General features: G+C 34.5%; 1 protein-coding gene across 1 annotated transcript in view; it reads right to left on the bottom strand.

Moving 5' to 3' along the window:
• SRFBP1 (serum response factor binding protein 1) overlaps window positions 1–23,812 on the bottom strand; it is a gene marked incomplete at both ends in the record, with an annotated part of 60,488 nt that overhangs the window by 29,912 nt on the left and 6,764 nt on the right. Inside the window, 2 exons of the mRNA XM_079701833.1 lie at window positions 18,642–18,714; window positions 19,796–19,884. Of these exons, the coding sequence (XP_079557959.1) occupies window positions 18,642–18,714; window positions 19,796–19,884 (162 nt within the window). The remainder of the gene's footprint in view (window positions 1–18,641; window positions 18,715–19,795; window positions 19,885–23,812) is intronic.

Here is a 23,812-nt window from a genome sequence, read left to right on the forward strand (position 1 = left end):
ATCCCACATGCCACGGAGCGGCTGGGCCCGTGAGCCACGGCCGCTGAGCTTGCGCATCCGGAGCCTGTGCTCCACAGCGGGAGAGGCCACAACAGTGAGAGGCCCGCGTACCGCAAAAAAAAAAAAGTTTAAATTTATCATCAAAGGGAAATTAAAAATAACAGTAATTTGCCACCAATCACATGCTAACTGAACTTAGTTTCTGAAATTGAGCTTAAGTATTTTCCCTTAGATTTCCTTAAAATAACTCAAGTCTGAAAATCTTCATCTTCCCACTTACAAGCTTACTCATCAGTGAGCAGGGCTCCGTGTTGACTTGTATAAGACATACATTCTTTTATTTTAGACATTCAATCCAGCTTTGTTTCTAGCATCAGTATAAGTCGTTTCTTTTATTTAAGGTTTCAAATTTATAACTATCCAATCCATCTTAAAGATGAAATAAAGCATTAACTTCTTTACAATATATATGCTAGGAGTTACTAATCCATTCATAAAACATCAGAATTATAAGGGACTTCAGCTCTCATATAATTCTACACCTGTGTAGGAAAGGGTTAACTCAGCAGGCCTGGGCTGCTCAAACTCTGCACATTCCTGAGAAGGCCTATCTTCAGGACTGGCCTTTGGCCAGTTCCTAGGAAATAAGTTCTGAGCCCTTGGGCCACAGGCTTACCAATTTGATGAGGCAGTTTACCCTAACAATGTGATTTATGGTGATCATGTCTCTGCTCTGGGGAGCTGGAGTCTGAGTAGTTAAGGTGAGTCATGTAGATGATTCATGGCTATGTGACTGGCTCCCGATAAAACCTGACACCAAGGCTCAACTGAGCTTCCCTGGTAGGCAACACTCTGCAAGTGTTGTCACACATCACTGCTAGGAGTGTGTTCATGCGACTATACTGGGAGAGGGCACCTACAAGCTTATGCTTGATTTCTCCTGGACTTCCCTCCATGTGCCTTTTCCTTTTGCCGATTTTAATCTGTATCCTCGAACAGAAATAAACTGTTGCTCTGAGTATAAAAGCTTTTTTTTTTTCCCTTGGGCCCTGTGAATCCTTCTAGTGAATCACTTAACCTTGGGGACCCTCAACCACTCAACTTTATAGAAGAGAAAATGATAACCTAATAAAGTTTAAGAGACTCATTCAAGGTTTTACAACAGGGCTCAAACTAGAATCCCCACATTTTGCTTTTTGCCATAACCTGTTGTCAGTGGTGATAAAGTAGAAATTCCTTCTTCATCACGTTAAATTAACATTGCTCACGTTTCCTGCATTAAAGATAGCCATTCACTAATAACCAGATCCATCAGAATATTTCAGTTCCTTTATTTCACACTGTGCCAGATACTATTGCTTTGCTTATATTCAAAAGGGCAAATTTAATTGAAATTAGTTAATCCCAATTTTGATTATTTGGCTGTCTCCTTCTCTCCAGAGGCTTTCATTTGAACAAATGAATATACTGACTCATAACTATATAACCAGTGTAATGTTGTCTCTGGCTGAGTGGGGAAAGTATGTTTGCAATCAAACTATTTGATATCAGGCAGTAGGGAGGGACACTGGGTAAAGACAAAAAGTAACTTGGAGGCAGTAATCAAGCTGACATTAATTCCAATTGGCTCTAAGATTGGGCTTTTAATGCAGTAAAATATAAAACATGTTTGTAGTTTCCAAAATGTGATTAAAATTGGAACATGATATTTAGATTATGAGGGGTTAATCCCAATACCAGGGAATTACAAGGTGCCAAGAAAAGTCTGGATTCTTGGAGGTTTTTCTTGTCTATTTGGAAATGAGGCAAGAAATGCACTTCTCTGAAATAAAGAAACTGAAATAACTCGTGAGAGACCTATTGACATCCAAATTCATGCTTTTCCACAGATGGGAATCTCATTATGGTTACCCTTCAGTGACAACAAAAACCTTATTTCCTAAATATTGTTCTACTGTCTCCTAAATACAGTACCAGATGGAACTTCAATAAGGTTATACTCTGTCATCATATTGCCAAGGGATTTTTCCAAATAAAATATCTTTGTCTCCCTCCTTCACCTATTCCTGTGTTATCTATGGTAATTAATGGCATCTCCAGCCTCTGCTACTCAGGTTAGACAGCTCAGAGTCATCTGACACTGTGAGCCTCTTCCGTCATGCTTCTGCTATGCTCTCATCCCCCTTTCCACTTTCTCTGCTGTAGTGTCTGTTGAATTTAGTTCCCTCCTTTGGATCACCATTATCCTACCCACAGGCTCAGAACTTCATTATAGATTGTGTGGATTATAATAGCATAACTGGGTTTCCTGCTTCCAGAACCAGTTAACTCCAAGGCCCATTATGTCACTGTCTTGAATACAGAATGAAGCCAAAGAACTTAAGTCTGGTCTTTCATTACCTGGTCTCAATGCCTCTTTCTAATATTACATAATACACTTTTTCTAGGAGTCTCATATGCCATTCATTCAGTTTTACACAGAATTCCCTGAGTAAATTTCCTATTCTCCCACCTCAGCATCTTTGGCTGGCCGTCTGCTTTTAAAATTCTTATCGTGAAATGCCTTTCTCTAACTGGTCACCTACCTTTCTCACTCCCTTTCTCCCCAATCAAGATCTATTCAATTCTTGGTTTCTGAATGTCACTAAAATGAAACAAGCCTTCTTAGAGAAATGGCTGATTATGGATCTGAGGCAGAAAAAGTATAATCCCTGCAAAATTTTGTTATGCCAGAAAAGGAAGAACTAATTGAGTTCTCTCAAAAAGTCATAAAAGCTGGCTTAGAAAGGATACTACTGGTCAAATTTGGGTGTCCAACAGAGTAATGACAGCAAATTATAACCACACTGACCATATCATTTGTTGTTCAAACCAGGACCCATTTGAGTGAAATGAGGCTCTATTAAAAATAATGCTGGGACAAGTGATGATTACCAGAACACCAGGGAAATCTAGCCATATGGTCACCCTAATTATAACACTTGACAATTCTTGCTACCTCCAGATTCTCTTTATTTTCTCTTAAAGCCACCTCAAGCAGGCTTTTACCCCACCAATGCTATTCTTGTTAAACTGACCAATCTTCACGTTGCTAAATCTAATGAGCAGATATCTCAGTGCTCCTCTTACTCGACATATCCACAGCATTAGACTCTTACCTTCCTTGGCCTATTACCAACTTTCAGTAAGTTAATTGCTCCTTTTTCCTTGATATACTTTCTTTATTTGACTTACAGGACCTATGCTATTGGCTGTTCTTCCTTAGCTTTCTTTGCTAGTTCCTCCTCTAACTAAATACCTTAACAGTAGACCAAGATTCTGTCGTTGGTATTCTTCTCTTAACTATTATCTATGATTTAGTGATTTCATCCAGTTTCATGACTTTAAAGATCACATACATGTCAACAACTCCCAGAAGTCTCTTTCCAGCCGAAACCTCTCTTCTGCACTCCAGACTTATATATCAAACTACTTCATATCATCTCTCCTAATCCTTCGTACCCTGCTCTATTTTTTCCACAGTATATCATCCACTAACATAATACATAATTAACCTATTTATAATGTCATCTTCCCCAATCCCCCAGAAAAATAAATTACAAAAGACCAGGAAATTCTATTTTTCCCCCCTCAGGTGTATCATAAGTGCCTAAAAAGAACATGTCATTTGGTAAATGTTCAAAAATACTTGTTAACAGAATAGATACTGAAGTTATTTTTACTTGTTAGACATTATAAATTGTTAAACTGAGTATCTCAGTTATCTCAGTATTGGGTATAGCATAAATCAGACCTGCCAGTAAACACTGCTCCTGTTCAGCAGCTGAATGAACTACAAGAGAGTACATTTAATAACTATGTCTTTCATCCAAGTTTACTATTTGACCAGGTTGATATGTGAATCTAAATTGCTATCACACCTAACACATAACTTCATTTAGGTAAACTAGTAAAATAATCTAAAAACTTTGTATCTCTTGATCCTGCAAGTATTTCCTTTACAAAACAAACACGATAAAGCGATATAAATTTAAGTCTCCATTCTTACCTTGTGAAGTTACAGTCAGTCACTTTTTAAGACTCAGCTTCATGCTACAGGAAGCTTTCCTTGAATCCTCAAAGCAGTACTAAGAGGTGCTCCTCCAATACATCTATCAGTGTTCTATACACTGTAGTGAAACTGTTCACATGTCCATGTCTCTCATTAGACTATAAGCTTCTCAAGGGCAAACGCCATATTAATTTCTATATATCTATAAACTAGCACAGTATTTGGCATACGAAGTACAGACCTAGTATATTTTTGTTGAGCTGAAATAAAGTACTTTGGTCATGAGGATGGTTCTGAAATGACATTATAAAAATGTGCAAACTTTTCTGGCAAAGTACAGAAATAAACAATATCAGGTAAAACCTTCATTTTTTGGATCCTACAGTACAAACTAAAATAATAAGAATGATTTCAACACTGGTCTAAATTCACAATGCAACACGGACAATGATGATGGACTGCGTGGTATAGTACATCTCCAAAAGATTTCTGTTCAACAACTCTGTCATTGAATAGTTTTGGCCTACCTTAAAAAAAATGGTATTGAAGGCAATGACTATCTTGAATAATATTTCATCTATGCTATTTATATGAATGATGATGGACTACGTGGTATAGTACATCTCCAAAAGATCTCTGTTCAAGAACTCTGTCATTGAATAGTTTTGGCCTACCTTAAAAAAAATGGTATTGAAGGCAATGGCTATCTTGAATAATATTTCATCTATGCTATTTATATGGAGTGAAAGACTACAGAGATTCAAAATCTTAAAAAGTTTATTAAAAGAGTACTATACTAGGAACACTGATATTGCATATTTTATTTAATCCCCACAGCAAAGAAGTCAGACAGGAATTATTTCCAGTTTTAAAATGAAGAAACAGACTCAACGACACACAATTAGTTAATGGTACAAAAACAATATCAACCCAACTTGTTAAAAATTTCAGGAAATAACATAAATGGCTTTATTCTTCTTTGCTGTTGTAATTATACCCTTCCTCATCTTAAAAGTTATCAACATACTGTTGATTTTAGTTCAAAAAACTCACTATTTGAAACTCAAATTCTTAAACCTGAAATTAAAAATGAACTAATAATAAAGTCTCTAGCATTAGTATTAGATGGAGTATAAGAAAAAGAAACAAAAAAATTACCAAACAACTTTGATAGAGATTTATCTTCATTTTGATTAGAAAAATTTAATGGTACTTTGCTATAACCTCTTTAAATATCTATTTGTAATAGATGTGCACATTAATATTTGAAATATGTTACTGAGAGTCTTCTATTGTGCAGAATATCAGGCATTGTTTAAAAATACAAATAACCAGAAAGAGTAGAGTTTAATTTTCAAAATAACATGCAAATGACCTGACATAACACAAAGGAGCAAGCACTGCAATAGACTGTTAAAAACTGATCACCCAAATACTATACATATGAAGATGAAGTAGCAGGGCAATTTCTCCTCAGTGCTGTAGCTCTCAATGGCGGGAAAAATAAAACGATACCCAGAATCACTGCGGGACCTTTCTCAAATCGCACAAACATCCCATTCATTATGATGTATGTCCCCAGGCATGAATCTTCACGCATTTATCCTCTGCCTCCCCCAACAAAATCACTGTTTTAGAGGATGGTGAAGGATGTGAAAATGATTCACTCTGGTTTTGTTAAGAGCATGTACGAGGTGGTGAATTCTGCCTTGTTATCAGATAAAGCTACAGAAACTTAACAACAGGAATGCACAAAGTATGTGGAGGGGATATAATATTGATTGTAACATGTAGACAGAAATGGCCAGGAAGAGAGAGGCCAACTGATAAAAAAGCTTTTAATACCCACAAGGAATCAGAACTGGTCTGGTAGACAACAGGAAAAGCTAACTTAGGTTGCTGATTATGAAGATGATATAATAAAACAAAGTAGGTTTACTATTAGGAAATTTTACCAGTGTCAGGTTTTTGCTGGCAGCCAGTTAAAAGAATTACTAAATATCAACAAATAGTACAGTAGTCTCCCCTTATCTGCAGTTTTGCTTTCTGTGGTTTCAGTTACCCATGGTAAATGGCAGATCGAAAATAAAAAATTCCAGAAATAAACAATTCATAAGTTTTAAATTGTGCACCACCATTCTGGGTAGTGCGATGAAATCTTGTGCCATTTTGACCTGTCCTGCCTGGTACATCAATCATCCCTTTGTCCAGGTTTCTTGCCCGTTAGTCACTCAGAAGCCATCTCCTACCAAACTGACTGTTGAGGTATCACAGAGCCTTGGAGTCGTGACACTGGCAATTCGAATATGCCAAAAAGAAGCGATAAAGTGCTTTCTTTAAGTGAAAAGGTGGAAGTTCTCGACTTAATACGAAAAAAATCCTAAGCTGAGGGTGCTAAGATCCACAGTAAGAACAAATCTTCAATCCATGAAATGGTGAAGAAGAAAAAGAAATTCAGGCTAGTTTTGCTGCTGCACCTCAAACTGCAAAAATCACAGATAAGTGCTCAGTTAAAATGGAAAAGGCATTAAATCTGTGGATGGAAGACATGAACACAAAACGTGTTCCAACTGACGGCCATGTGCTGCACCAGAAAGCTCTGAGCCTATAGGAAGACTGCAGCCAGGGATCCACTGAAACAAGTGACACTAGCTTTACTGCAAGTAAGGGATGACTACACAGATTCAGTAATAGGTTTGGACTGAAAAATATAAAAATTACTGGAAAAGCTGCATTTGCCAATGATGAAGCCTCTGCCACATTTTTGGCAGAGTTAAAGGGGTTGATTAAACAGAGAGACCACATTCACATAACTTTTATTACAGTATATTGTTAAAATTGTTCTATTTTATTATTAATCTCTTATTGTGCGTAATTTATAAATTAAACTTTATCACAGGTATTTACGTTTAGGATAAAACATAGTAGTTATAGGATTGAGTACTACCTGCCATTTTATGCATCCACTGAGGGTCTTGGCATGCCTACAGATAAGGGACTACTATACAGTCTCATTTTACTTCCAACTTGACTTTCATGTTTAAAGTTGAATGTTCATATTCTAAAAACTAAACAGAATTCATCTTTTAACTATAAATTATTTTCATCAAGATATGAAAATAATTACTGACAGAAAAATAATTACAATTTCAGTGTGCTAAAAACAACTTGCATAATTCAATAGTCCAAAGATTTGCATTTCACTTAAAAACAGATATTAACTAAGCATAAACGTCGTCAAATAATTTGGTCAAATGAAGCTCCAAAACCACCTTGTCACGATATACTCCTATCTCTCACAATAGAAATACCTTTTAGAAAACAGAACTTTTTTTTTTTTTTTTGCGGTACGCGGGCCTCTCACTGTTGTGGCCTCTCCCATTGCGGAGCACAGGCTCCGGACGCGCATGCTCAGTGGCCATGGCTCACGGGCCCAGCCGCTTCGCGGCATGTGGGATCTTCCCGGACCGGGGCACGAACCTGTGTCCCCTGCATCGGCAAGCGGACTCTCAACCACTGCGCCACCAGGGAAGCCCGAACAAAACATTTTAATCCTCCCCTCCCCTGATCTTAAACTGTTCTTGGCACATAAAATGACCCACTTCTGTCATGTTCAAAGAGGCAGGCAGAGAAAATGAGACAGAGCAATTATATCAAACCAAAGATTCTACACAGAACACTTCTGCACTCTAAGGAATAAGTCAGAGTGGACAGATTCTTTCATCATTCTAGAGATTCTCTTCTAACAAAATGGCTGACTTTGGGGATAAAAGTTAACCATTTTGAAGTGGAATCCAAACATTTGTTTAAAAGGGCATTATTTCGTGGCAAATTTATAAGGAGTAAATAAAATACTTAAAATCACTTTATTTAGAATAAAATGTTAAGAATAAGAATAATTAGAAAAGGTGAGATATATATAGGTATTATTTTTTATTATTTAGTATATCAAATAAAAAAATGACAAAATTACAGCTTGGTATGAATATATTATATTCACTTTTTCACTCCTGAATTTTTTAAATCTACATACCCATGCAAGTTTAGGTTTCCTTAGCCAACCACAAAGAGTTAAGGAAACAAAAAAAAAGAAACAAAATCTCAAATTTAATGAATTACATAAACTCATAGCACATTTTTCCCCCAAGAGCGTAGCACCTAGGGAACGCATCAAAAGGCCTTAGGAAAATTGTATTAGGTGACTGAGGCAGATTTTCCCTATAATTTTAGAATTATGACTAAGATATAGGGAGGTACTCTAAAGGGTATAGGTATGTGTTAAAAGAGAGCAGTCTTTAACTGAAAGGATAAGGAACAATCTTTCAAAGTCTCAAGAAAGTCAAACTATTTGTTATTATAAGTTCTAATTCCTTCAAAGTATTTTCTCTAGAACCTTCAAGTTTTCAGTAATCTTTTTCAAGGGTATATATGATAATAAAATACATACTTATTTCTTAAATATATTTCTATGTGTTAATAATTTGAAGAACGTGCATCAAGTAATTCTAGAATGTTACATTCAAATGTTTTTAAAATATAGTGCCAAACTGAGTAAGGAACAAAAATGTTTTGAAATATAATCAGTTACCAATTCACAGTCCCAAGGGAATTGATTATTTTGGTATTTAGCTTCCAGATGTTATTTCTAAATGTTAAATGCACACACAAAATCCTTTATGGATAACAAGACACTCTGTATCTTTAGGGAGGCCCAACTATTCTAATTATATCAAATTAATAATAAATCCTATTTTTTTCCAAAACGGGCAATGATGATATATTATTTCACTATTATTTTCACTTTTCAATTAATAGTGATCATTAAAAGTACAATGCAAAAGCACATTGATCATACCTAATTATTCTTGCTAAAATTGTGCACTTAATTCTTAAGAGGGGTTAGGTTAGTAGAGTGTTAAGAACATGGGTTATTGATTCAGATAGATTTGGACTGAATCCTGGCTTTGCCACGCTCTAGTAGTGTAACTCTGAGCAAGGCAATTAACGCTTAAATCCCCAGTTTCCACTTCAGTAAAACGGGCCTAATTAGGAACTGTGAAGAGCTACTATGAAGATTAGAGATCATATATGCAGGCTATAGCAAAGAACATGACATAGAGTAGGTGCTCAATAAAAACTAAAATTATTATTAAGTTATTTATGAGCAGTGTTCTTATATCTGAAATTGAGCTTCTTAGTGCTATAAATAATATTTAAGCCTGGGAAGTAAAGTTGTTACATGACACAGTATCCTTGCTATATAAATGGGATTCAATTAAATACTATCAAGGAAATCATATCAATTTGATAAATCAGTAACATTAAAATTTTTTATTAAACTTTTCCAAGAAACCTTCCCTAATTACTAGCTAGAAGCAACCTTTTGCTCTTTTAAGATTTTCAAAGACCCTATCATAACTTACCCAGTTTTTAAAACTGTGCATACTAGCTCCTTTCTCTGATAGTGTACTATTTTTGCAGAGCAGGATCAATGAATCACATAGCATATTAGCTTCCATAAAGATAACCTTAATAAATGTCTCCTTAATGAATGAAAAAATTAACCCAGTAATTGCTTTCTAATCAGGGATCTCACCTCCAATCTTGTTTCCTTTTAATCAATCTTCCACTCTCCTCCAAATTTCTCTTTCTAGAAAACACATATGATTATTCAAAAACCTCTGATTACCCATATTTCCCAAAAGACTTTCAGTTGTAATCACATCTTCCATCTAGCCACTATCTTCAGCTATTTGTTCTTCCTCTCAATCTATATTCCAGCCACAAGATTAATTCATTAATGAAATACTTGCTGAATGTCTGTTTTATGTCAATTAGTGCACTAAGCACTGGAGACAGAAATATTCTATCTGTAAGAAAGGAGTCATATAAAGAAATAATTACAATGCAATGTGCTAAATGAACACTATAATAGCAAGAGTCCTAAGCAGCCCTTCCAAATCACACCATGTACTTGCAGACCTATATGCTTTGTTCTTGTGCTCTATTTACCTAGACTACCTTTTCTAAAACAGAATCATACTTATTCTTCAAGTTCCAACTCAGTGCCACACATTCTGTAAGATCTTCCCTAAATCCTGTAAGTAATGAAATAAATTGATCCCTTCTCTAGGTTCCTACAAATCTTTAATTGTAACATGGTATGGTATATATCATACAGAGACTCATACGCTTGTTTCCCACAGAACAGTATGTTCTCTGACAGCAGAAACCTATTAATCTACATACATAATAGGTTCTAATTTAAAATGTATTTAACTAACCTGAGTATATGATATGAATTTATAATAGCTGTACTGTAAATTCTTAATCATTTTTTTATTTGTACGTTTTTCATTTCTGGTTGCAAATTTTATGGGTGTTAGAAGATATATGATCATTAATAAACTAGGAGGCTATCTTAGATTCTGATGAACAGAAGAATAACTGTAGTTATTGATTCACTACCACCAAAACTCGTAAGTTCTACTTTAATATACTGAGTTTCAACAAAAATCAAGAAAAAAGTGAGAATTTCTCTCCCTACCTCACCCATACATAAAATTAATATGCCTTGTAAAGAGTTTAGTTTTTATAGAAGGGGAGAATAAAAGAACTACACATTTTCAATGTAAATTGCTAAAAAAGCACTTTTAATTGGAGCAATCACTACTCTTGGGATTATTTTTATTTCTTAGAAGACTACATAGTTTATATAATTTAGTGGCAGGCAGAGAAAAAAATAAAATTCTTCACAGCCAAGAAAACAACATAACATTTACTGAGTTTTTCTCGTCACAAAATACTAATTGAGTAGCAAAATACTAACATGAGTTATTCTAACATATAGGGGAAAAAACATAAAGAATACAGAGTTTCCATTACAACACAAATCTAACAACATAAAACATATGTTCAAGTTAAGGAGTGTAAATGTTTAAAAATAATCTATCTCCATTTAACCCAAAATTCAGGTGATATTGCAGTTGAATAAAAAGAAAATCCCATTTAAAAAAAAGTTATTTACTGTTCTTATTGCTGCTTTTCTTTGGGGCCCTTTGTCTCCCACTGTGTTTTTCCAACAAAATATGTTGTAATATTTGCCCCTTTTCTTAATCACCACATTATTCCATATTGGAATTAGGATAGTAGTATTAGTTGTCCAAATTTTTTAAAATTAAAAGTTGAAAAGGGCTTTGGATACTTTCACAGTTAGTAGGAATGTCCTGCCAAGGTTGTAAGTTCAAATTTCCAAAATTACAAAACTCAAAAAATCAAATCAAAACATAACAGAAAGCAATAAAAAAATTTTTTTTTGGAAAAAAGGCTCATGTGATACTCCTTCCTTCCTACCCCTAAATCCTGTTTACACACTCAGTAGCCTTTGAACTAGGTTTATCTGGACTGAAGCAATTCCAAAGTCAGTTTTTTATTTTAAAATTAAATGTATATAATGACTCAGTAAATGGTAATAGCACTTCATCATTTTTACCAACAAGGACCTGTACCTTTTCCTTTGTTTTCAAATAGAAGCAATAAGGTTAAAAAGCAAAGAATGGATACCACTTTTATTTGCTACCACTGCTCTTATTTAAAAGACAAAAATATTTTAAGGCCACCATAGACTTGATATAACATCTTTATATCAACACAGCTTACAATGAAAATCATGACCCCTACACATTAAAAATGCAACACTGCTAAGGATTTTAGGATTATGAGCTATTCAAAATACTGGCTTAAAGCTGCAGAAACCACATGCCAGGAAAGCAAACTAGAATTCCAATGTGATGATCTGTTTCTAAACACTGTTGCATGAGTGTGAAGAGAGCAGTATATACTGACCCCTTGCCCTTTTAAAACACCACTATGACTTCCTGTTTATCATTTCAAATGTCACAAGTTGAGTACAGAAGGATATTAAATCAGGGCATCTTGCTTTGCCTTCAGAGGCAATAAAAGTTCTCCCTTAAAGAAAATTGAATTAGAAGTTAACTGCTCTTAGAGCACCGGCTAAGCTAGCTATAAAATGGAGAGCCTATTCATTCTTCTGTTTCTGGTAATTAACATTAAAACCAGCAAACAAAACATACTACCCTAAGTTGAAAATTTTTACTGAGGGTCTTTGAAGTTACCTAAAGGTTTAAAGAAATTCTTTATTAGTTGATTTCTATAATGCATTAGAGAAAAATAATCTAAATTAAAAGTGCAGATTTATAAAAGAGAATTATAGGTTATAGTGCTGATCTTGTAGCTATAAAAGACCATAATGTGGGTATGCTCAATGAGTATGGGGAAACAAACAAGAAAGAGAAACATTATGCCTCTTCCATACATGCCTCTTCCATACTTGGAACAGTGTTTGCAGCTTTTAGGTTTCAGACGTAAAGAAAGAAAATATGAATGTGGAAACAATTTCAGACTTTTGAGATTTAAATGTACTTTAACAGAAAGAAATAAGACAGGGAAGGGGAAGAAGGAGAGAAGGCATGCTTAGGATCACATGAGCAAGAACAAAACCCTTTCAAATTCTATCAGCACAGTTCTGCAAAGTATTCTAGACCACAGAAGCACGACAACTTGAAAAATTCATCAATAATTATGATCTAATAAATGAGTTTACACTTTAAAAATATTGCTAATTTTGAAAACAAGAACAACAATATCAACTTAAACACCTAGTTCATCACTCCGTTCTCTTGAAACAGTCTCTTCACTTGGTTTCCTAGATACCTTACTCTCTTGGTTCTCTTTGTCTGCCTACACTTTCTCAGTCTCTTTTACTTATTCCATCTCTCTAAGACCTAAATTTACAGTGTCAGTGTCATGGGTGCTCAGTCCTCTTTTTCAGCTATTTACAATTACTTTTAACTTTTGCTACTTCCATTTCAGGGTATAACAGACTAAGGTACTAACAGATAATATGATTAACCCTTCCTCCAAAAAACAAAATAAAGCAAAACATGAAACCTGGACACACTACAAAAAAACCTACCTGAAGGTAAAGCAGAGTAAATGAAAGAAGACAGACTCTGATGTAGAGTCTAAACAAACTAGGAGTAAAGATGGGAAGCTATACAAATAAGACATCATCTCTTCAGAGTGCAACCTAAGACTAACTGCAGTCTGCATGGTTCCGGAGCAGTGGCTGAGGAACATATGGAACAGTGAAGCCTGGGTACATTATCCACTTGGAGAGCAGGGGAAACCCAGAAGGGAAAGAACCACACAAGGAATCCCTAAACTTAAATAACTCATCCAAGGAACAGATTCAAAGCATCTCACTAAAAGGCAAAAGATCTGAACTCAGGCTAGAGGTGCTGTCCAAGAAACACTGTTTGAAATTAAAGCCTATTCCAAAAGTTAACTGATAAAGCCACCACTCACTGGAGAAAAATAACCAAACACAGAATCTCTGCTTAATCTTCATAATGTCCAGAGCACAATTCAAAATTACCCAGCATATGGGAATTCCCTGGCAGTCCAGTGGTTAGGATTCCGTGTTTCCACTGCATGGGGCACAGGTTCGATCTCTGGTTGAGGAATAATTAAGATCCCGCATGCTGCACGGCATGGCCAAAAACAAAAAAACAAACAAAATTACCCAGCAGATGAAGAACCAAGAAAAAGAAGTATCTTTTCTTCTCCACAAGCACAAATGGCTATTACCACTATCCTCGATGATATTAAAAAAAAAAAAATTCCTCTCAATGGATTAAAATCTTATCAGAGAAATAAAAAATCCCAGCAGAGAAACAGAAACAATAAAAAACTGTTAACTGATTCAGCCAAAGAACATCAGTCACTGGGTGAAAAGACCACAGGATATTCACATAGTCTCAAAGTTATCATCTCACAGATTACTTAACAAATGCAAACAGAAAAAGGTACCTTTAAAAGGGAGGAATCTGGCAGACAACATCTAAACCAAGTGACTGGAACTCACCATTACCAGTAAAGGGACAAACATATATGTGATACAATGTATTATTACTATACTGTAACATTACAATTTTTCTATAGGTTTGAAATATTTTCCAAAAAGTAAGAGGGAAATACAAACAGAAGGAAAAAATGCCAAAAGGCATACTATTATAAATCAGAGAGGGGAAGAATTAAAACAGCTGTCTTGGGATCTATTCACGTCCCTTACCAGGAAGAAACTCGGAAAAGTAGGTGATGGAGTTTAATCTACTTGTTAATATGCTGATAACTGGTTCTCCTGGTAAATATGCTAATGATTTTTGTTAGGAGGAAAGTCCTTATCTAATGAATGATCTCAGTGGGATGTCCTGTTGTTAAGGATGCTTACAGTAAACTAACCCAGAATCTATGAATTTATGAGGGATGGCACATTGGAGAATATCATGTAAGCTACACAACCTTGGGGTACAGAATGCATAAGTTTCAAAATCTAAATGCTTGTTGCTATTAGGTAATACCTAAACTTCCTCATTTAAAGATCTCATCTACTCTGTGCCAGAAAGTACATGTCTGATGCAGAAAGGAAGGACCTATGGAATCATGGAGAGTCCTAAATCTCTCCTATGTTCACCTATGCCTTCTGATTGTATCTATCTTTGAAACTATTAGTAAAGCTGGATTCTAGGTAAGATCTCTAATATATGAGTCTGATTTGATGATATGATTCTTTGGATTGGCTTACAAATAAAAGATGAAACTATCAAAAATAATTACAATCTTAGAATAACAATAGTATTAATACTATTACTTTAGTAGAATAAGTGAATTAAATGTTAATTTGACACAAATAATTAACACAGTATACTTTCAGGACAAAAAAAGGTATCTTTTACCCTATGGCAAATTTCTTTTTAAGCATTCATAATGGAAAAAACTTAACAAAATCATAGTATGTGAAATTACAGAGAAAAATCTCAAAAAATTTTTAAAAAGCATATATAACCTGAAATACCATAAAATTCTAATTAATATATGACTATATATGACAAACATGCAACCAAGGGGTGTGTGCAGTCTAGAACACGTCTAAATATGTCCTTTAAATTAAGATTTTGCCCACTTTAGAGTTGTTAAGTTCAAATGATATGATATATAGTCGACCCTTGAACAACATGGGTTTGAACTGCATGGGTCCACATACACGAGGATTTTTTTCCAAGAGTAAATATTATAGTACTATACAATCCAAGGTTGGTTGAATCTGCAGATGCAGAACCAGATACTGAGGTCCCACACTAAGTTATACCCAACTATTACCCAGATTTTCAACTGTACAGAGGGTCAGAGCCCCAAACCCCATGTGTTCAAGGGTCAACTGTAGTTATTATATTATTTTGATAATGTATTACTTTACTTTATTTTATATAATGCTTCTAAAGATCAAATCTATACCATTTTCCTATCTGTGATCCACTAATGACAACCACTTAGAAACAGGCCATGATGGAGCATGAGACAAGGCAATCCTAACAGCTGATAAAGCTCAAAGGATGCTTTTAATAATAGAGAGTAGAACATGTAAAAATAGAAAAAAAAATGCAACAAAAGGTGAAAGAGGTTTAAAATAGAGAAGTAAAAGGTAGCAGGCAGAGCAAGATCTCACATGATATACAAATTTTCACTGCATAGGAATATTCAGCATAAGGAAAATTAATGGCCTCAGAGAGGAGAAAGTAAAAAAAACAAAAAAGAGGTAACTGGGTATATTTAGCTGTGAGGAATTAAAGAATCTGAAAACTTGTTCAACATCTTTGGGCCTTTTTTTCCTAGAGGGCAAGTTTCACGCTTATTATATTACTTCATCCAATCTTTAGGAGAGTAGAGACTAGATATATTTCAGAAGTTCTCATCTTAATGAAGCAGTGCAGTGAAATGGCTAACAGTATCAGCTTTATAATTAGTTACAGTTCGTTCACCACCTAACAACTATTTGACTTTGAACAAGTTGCTGAACTTCTCTAAGCCTGTTTCCTATTCTGTAAGATAGGGATAATAATATCTATTTCATGAGATAGTGAATATAAAACATACAATATAGTGCCTGGCACATAGTAAATAATAAAAGCTAGTTATATTACCTTTATTGTTAAGAAAAAGATTTCTTGGACATTTTGATTAATTTCACTGTACACTTTAATTTTACCATCTCCTTCTCTAGCTAAATAACTTAGGGATCTGTAAAAGTCAATAAGCTACTTTAATATCCTTCAAAAGCCAGTGTATATACTAGTATCAAAGTTAAAAGTGTGAATACTATTAGAAAAGGTAGCAAAGATTTCTTTCCTATTTATACATTACAATCTATAAAACTGGAATCTATAATTTTATAGTATCATAAAGATCAGGCCATTTTTTTTCCCTTGGCCAGAAAAAACAAACTCCCATTTCTAAAAATATATCCGGTTTTCTTCTTAAGGAAGTCTTCTTGCAACAAAATACCCTATTATCATATAAAGCAAGTATAGGACAGTATGTCATGAACAAGACTAAAAATGTAATGGTATATGAGCCAAGGAAAAAATTCATTTGGAAAAATGAGTAAGAAGAGGTTTTCTCCAAATTTAATTGAGACTGTGAGCTCTCTGTTTTGTGACTATTTCTCTGATACTCCCATGTACATGATAAACACTCCCTTAAGAAATTACAAATGACCTTTCAATTTTAAAAAATGCTTTATGTATTTGCTTCTTTTAGAAAAGTAGACCAATTTTGTAAAAGAACCACAGATGAAGAATGAAATTTGACATGTAAGGAAAGCAAACATATAGACTTACTCTTTTTCTGGTTTTTATACTTAGATTTAATCCAGTTTTTAAATACCATTACAAAAGGAGTTGAAGGCAGAGTATCCAAACTAAACCACGCTAACCACTGACATTAACTCAAGGAATATATATACTATTAATTTTATGAATTCAAGGACTATACCAGGCTAGGAATTTTAGCTTTCTATGAGGCAACAATTCCATAGTGGTCTTTTATAAACACAAGGAAAAACAGAAACAAAACAAACAAAAACTATGATCATGATATAGTAATCTTGTAAACCTATGAACTTTAATTATCAATGAGTCTGATTTTCTATTGCTGATGAGGTTTAAGAATTACAGAAAATAAGTTGCACATATAGATAAAATAGGACAACTTTTCTTTCTAATTAACTGAATTAAATTCATTATTGAGAGTTATGGAAGGGAAGTATTTTAAAGATTAATGAATACCTTTTCTTCCCAAACTCCTGACATACTGTACATAGGCTTATTATACATAAGCCATCCTTTCCATGGTAAAATAAAATCAGCAATTATATAGTAGCTCAAAGCCTCTGAATAATTTAGGACTATAAAAATGACTATTCAGAAGAAATTACAGGGAAAAATTTAGGTAAGGAATATAATTTAGTAAGGAGCTTGGTTAAGAGAAAGTGAAAGACAACCGCATAAATCATAACTTCCTACCTTAGTGTTATCCTCAAAAACAAAAATCTCTAAAGATTTTATTTCTCACAGGAATTTTATGGAAAAAAAAGAAAAAGTCTAAATGATGTGTAATACAAAGTGATACAAATAATAATTAAGAGTCAAATACAGAGTATTTTGAATGAGTGACTGGACAACAAGGGTATTAAAACTTATGAGATATCAAATGGATTCCATGAATTTTACAGTCCTGTGAAAATAAAACAAACTTTAAAAACCCCCACAAAAACCATACCTCACACCAAAGAATCGTCCTACATCGGTTTCTATTCAGATTAACTATGGTAACTTTGTCTTATAGAACACTTTATCATCCTTCAAAAGGAAAAAATTGTGAGAAGCTTTGATAATCTAACTCAATTAAAATATTGTTAGAGATTTCTCTTGCTCTTTTATCTACCTCAAAACTTAGAAGTTCTACCAAAATGTAATAGTCAAACATACATGCAAAATGACCCTGCAATTAAGGTAATTGCTAGTACCAAATGTTGTTTTTCAGTACTGCAATAAAAGAGTCTCCCAGACATTTAATAGTATGTCATTTGGTAAATGAAAGTTTCCACAAAGTAAGAACAGAGAGAAGACCTAAAAATTATGCTAGTGAAGAGTCTGGCTGAAAAAAACAAAAATACGGATCATTTTTGTCCAATACTAATTCTATTTCAAGTTACTACAGAGCTGAATAAAATGCTGACACCACCACACAAAAATTTATTGAGTTGGCAATAGGCAAAACATGATGTCAGCCACCAACATCACCATCCACATTACCAAACAGCATGAACTTAACTTAGACTTGATCTTAACTTAGACTTGATGCCTAAAGTTAAAGTAAAAATAAAAATCTTAGGTATGAAGCATTATTAAACATAGATGAGTTTAGTTTGGCATAGTTTTGACTCAAATTAGTCTAGTACTTTAACAACTTCAGTAAAAAACATAGAATAATGCAAACAAACATATTACAATTTTCTAAACGTGCTACACTCTTCACCAAACAGACCCACACAAATAAGTCTTGGTCAACTCACAATTATATTCAAATAAGTAACACCAAACACACACAGAATGCAGGCTGACAGGAGACATGGAAACACACGTATATACACATCCACACAATTTCTTACCTTCATGGCATGAATTTCTTCGAGCAATCGTTGTGCTCGTCTTTGGTTTTTCAAAAGTGCATCTTTGGTACCCCTACAAAAGACACATTACAATATGTAGCCAGAAAAACCATTTATTTTAGACTAGAATCATAATGAAAAGTCTCTCCATTTCTTTTAGAAGAGCTTAATAACTCTCTAAGTAACAAACATTCTGTTATCCTGCACTGCCCTCTCCCCCATCCAACACATACCCCAATTCCATTAACAAACCCAAGCTTTTGGCAAAAATAAGCACTGTCCAGGTATTATATCAATGACTATTACCACTGATAGACAGTTTGCCTTCTAATTCCTTAATAGGAAAGACAAATAATACTTTCTAATCAATTGATTAATAGCACATTGTATTTCATGTAAGTTTTATAAGCTACAGTTAAGTTTCATAAGCTACAAGGTTGGATATAATTTTATTAAATGACAACTGTTCTCTGGAATTAAATGAATACATAAAGATGTTAAATACATGATTATATCAGAGAGAAGGGCTATCTTATGAAACATTTACAAAATAAAAAACAAGAAATTAATCAGAAACAAAACACATTTGAAGACTTTGTAAGTATTCATGCTTAAAGCATAAGAACTATAAATAACATACTTTTTCTGTAATACTAGTGATACCAAAAATACAAAACATTATTTTTTCAAAAAAATTAAATGGAACACAATGTTTTGATAAACACTTCCAAAAGGTACTAAAGATTTCAAATTAATTATCAATTCAAGGAATAAGGTGATATGAAATCTTTATAACTGATTCAAGGTATCTTGATTTGTTAAACTATATCAACATCTTAAAAAAATAACTTCTAATAACATAAAATACATAAATAACCCCAAAGGATTTTCACTTTGAAAAAGCCACAAGAAGACTTTTGAGAAAACAGAATTTATCATATATCTTAATTGAATATGGTCCAAACTATGTAAGGACATGCTGACAGAGCACATTTTATCTCACTCAGATCCTATCTGAGTGATAGGATCAAAGTGCTGTATGAGTAAGACATTTAATTACTCCTCTAGGTCCTACCCTCAAATTCTGTAAATACTGAATAAAGACAACTTTTGACATTTTATTAGTCATAGGACCATGACTTTAGATGACTAACTTTTTTGACTTCAGTCTGCCAACACTCCTGACAAGTTTTCGGATAACCAAAACTCGGATTCTCTTCACTTCTTTTCTCATCTTCACAACCTTCAAGGAATAAAGCCAAAATTAGAGAGGTTCTTAATTCAAGAAGAAACATACCTTATTTTGAGTATTAATAAGTATTAATTTGAGTATTAATAATTAATAATTAATAGAATAAGTCTACCACTTTAATCAAAGCTTTATTTAACTATATTCATAGTTTGATGAAATCAAACTTCTTCCATAAACAGTGAAGGAATAAGAAATCAACATTCTAAATATGCGCCTGAGGACTTAGGAGAAACAACTTATTAAAAAAAAGAAAAAATCACAGCATTCCCAGTGGCTAGTATTTTAAATTACACTTATATCTTGTTGGGCTTGGAACATAATAAATTGTGAGCTCCCTGACATCAGAGACCACCACATTTATCTTTGAATCCTTGTGGTTTAAAACAAAGCTTCACCCATAATCGCAGGAATTTAATTTACTGAATGGGCATTTGTATTAACAAAAGCAAATGCATGAAAGTGATTTTATTTTACTTGTTTTTAGCACACCCCTTTTATTTTTATTCAGTAATAAATTATTTCAAGCATAACTCAAAAAACACAAGGGCACACACACAGGTGGACACACACACACACACACACACACTTTAAATCGCCCCATTACAGAACAATGCTGAGGTCTAAGAACAAAAAACTAGAATTATTGGCCAAGAGATAGAAATATTCCAATGATAAAGAACCACATGTTATAATAGTACTTAGTGCAATGGGATGCTATTGAGTCTGTGTTTTCTATCATTGTTAAGAGGCATACATCTTATAATTCCTCCTGTAATATCCTTCACCCCTCCTCCACTTCAGGAACTACATGAAATTCAGTTCAGAGATAATCGTTCCAGTGAAATCTTCAATGACTTCTTCAGCTAGATAACCATTCCATCCTTGGAGTTCCCACTATACCTGTAGGTAGCACCTACCACTGTACTGTCACTAACTGCTCATGTGGCTGTCTTTTTCTATTGTCTATAATCTCCTGAAGGGCAGGGGCCTTGCAATATTTACATGTTTTCTGTGCCTTGCAAGAGTGCTTGGCACACATAATCCTCAAATTCTTCTTGCCAAAATAACAGTATCAACATCATTCTGTTTTTACAAGGCTCTTGCATTTAGCTGTTACCTCTTACCCTTCATTAATATCTTTCACCCCCTTATCATTGACAATATTGGCAACCAACTTACAATTTCTCTCCAGCCTAAGTTTTGCCATTATTCTGGGTGATGTAGGTGTCTACTTGAATAACCCACCCCAATATTATATCCTCACTTCTTGACTTCCTCCTTTCTAATGACCTAATCTATTCTATCATAGCCACCCACTTCCATGGTCACACGTAGTTCTAGTCATTGCTCATACTATTCCATTTCTAAAACCATCAATTCAAATACTCTGCACTGAGATTACAACTTCTTTCAGCTTGTTTGTTCAACCCCACCCACCATAATGGTCTTCGACTTCACTGGAACCACTAGTTCACTGACCCCTATACATTCTCTCAAATGATTAGTCCCTTTCTTTTTTTTTTTTTTTTTTTTTGTGGTACGCGGGCCTCTCACTGTTGTGGCCTCTCCCGTTGCGGAGCACAGGCTCCGGATGCGCAGGCTCAGCAGCCATGGCTCACGGGCCCAGCCGCTCCGCGGCATATGGGATCCTCCCAGACCGGGGCACGAACCCGTATCCCCTGCATCGGCAGGCGGACTCTCAACCACTGCGCCACCAGGGAGGCCCCTAGCAATCCTATTATACATATATATTTTGGTCAATTCACTTTATAATGACTATTTTAAATCTGTGTCTGCTTTCCTAAAACATCTAACTTTACTCTTCTCTCTTTTTCAATTTCATGGAGAAAATAAACATCAGATGGGAAACATCCTCTTTCTACCACCATGAATGTAAATTTACTTGCATCACCCATCCTCCTCTGTTGATAAAGTTACAATATAAGAAATATCCCTGAACTTTTCTGAGGTTAATCTTTTAACTGTATTTTGGATCCCATCCTCTTCTGCCTTCCTATAACCCTTACTACAAACTATCCATTTACTCTAGCATTGTCAATCTCTTAAATGGATGTTTTCCACTAATCTTTAATCATGTTTGAGTCATTTTCATTACAGAAAAGACAAACAAAACATCTCAGTACAAAGTTCACTCGGAGCACCCTCTCTCAACTGCCCCAGAGTCAAGCTTTTAGAGATGTTCAAACTCACCATCTCCTTATCTGCATGCCACAAAATTCCAGTTTAATTTCCATTCCCATTAGTCTACTAAAAGCTGTCACAATGATTTCTAGAAGTCACCAATGATGTCTAAAAGTCCCTGAATCCAACAAGAATTTTTCAGACTTCATTTTGCTTGAAGTCTCAGCAGCATTTGATACTGCTGGACACTTTCTCCTTCTTGAAATACTCTCCTTTTGGTTTCCATAACAGAATACTATCCTGGTTTTCCTGCTTTCTCTCTAGCTACTTCACTTTGGTCTTCTGTGAAGGCACATCCACCTCTAATCAGTCTTGAACTGATTAGCCCAGCTCTTCTTTTCAAGATATACTTTTTAGCCCTAAGTGATCGTATGTGTGTATACAGTTTTAATTTGCCACCTAAACAAAGATGACTCGAAAATTCCTACCTTCACATGAGATCTCCACTTTAGCTCCAGACCTAAATGTGTAACTGCCTACTTTACATTTCAAGTATGCTTAAAATCACCTCCAACTCACACCTGAACCCATGTTCTTCACTCCCAACTGGATCCCTTTTTTGGTGTTTCATATTTAAGGGAACAGAGCAATCCTTTCAGTTATAAACCTAGGCTCATTATAGGTAGCTTTCTTTTCTAAATCCCTCACAATGGATCTATTGAATCTATTGGATCTTGAATCTATTATCAAGTCCTGATAATTTTATCTCCTAATTACCTCTCAAATTGTACCATTTTTCTTCTATCTTGACTTCTTGGCTCTCTTGGCTGAGTTACTGGCAACTGTTTTCTCAATATCCATTCCTGCCCTTCTCCAATCAGTTACCCACAACTCAATCAGAATACATTTTTTAACACTTAGATCTGATGTAACACCTTTACTTAACTCTCTTCACTGGTTTCCAACTGCTCTTAGAATGGCCATATGGGCCATCTTTTACTCCATCCTCACCATGCTTACAACTACCACCAAATCTTTACACCTGCTGTTTTCTCTGATAGGACTGCTTTCTCTCTATGTTAGCTTAACATCTTATCTTTCTGATTTTGGCCCAACTGTCATTTCTCAATAAAGTGTCTCCTGGCCTCCCTCAGGGGTCAAAAAGTGCTTCTAGAATTATCATGACACTTATTTTAAGTTTAATATTTTACTTTTAATCTGATTATGCTTAATGTGTCTTTCTCCCACTAGGTTATAAATTCCACAAAGGTCAAATATCTGGTTTTATTCAACATTGCATCTTAACACCCAGCATAGTGTAGATGGCATACAATAAGTGTTCAATAAATATTTGTTAAGTAAATGACCAGAAAGGGAGCAGTACTCACTTGTTCATTCACTGTTTCAAAAGAGCAACATAATAACAGAATGTAGAGTAATCAGATTTCCACTAGATATGTTAACCTCTTTGAAATTTGTTTCAAAGTTAGATCTATTTAGAAAAAAAATCATACTTGCATAAACAAAAGCCATTTAGACAAGGTTTAAGTGGAAAAATGAATTGCTACATTTCATAAGCAGCATAATAGGGGGTTATGATACATTTTTTGCAAGTTAAGTCATTCATAAAATAAATAGCAAGTAATAAATTATGCATTAAAATATAGTAACAAATATTTCTAATTGCTGTACCCTGTAGGTGCATGAGATGATTATATATTATTTGCTAACTGCTCTTAACCAAACTTAATTAATAAATTGCAGTGGGAAGAACTGG

The sequence above is a fragment of the Hyperoodon ampullatus genome (assembly GCF_949752795.1).
Source record: "Hyperoodon ampullatus genome assembly, chromosome: 4".
NCBI lineage: Eukaryota > Metazoa > Chordata > Mammalia > Artiodactyla > Ziphiidae > Hyperoodon > Hyperoodon ampullatus.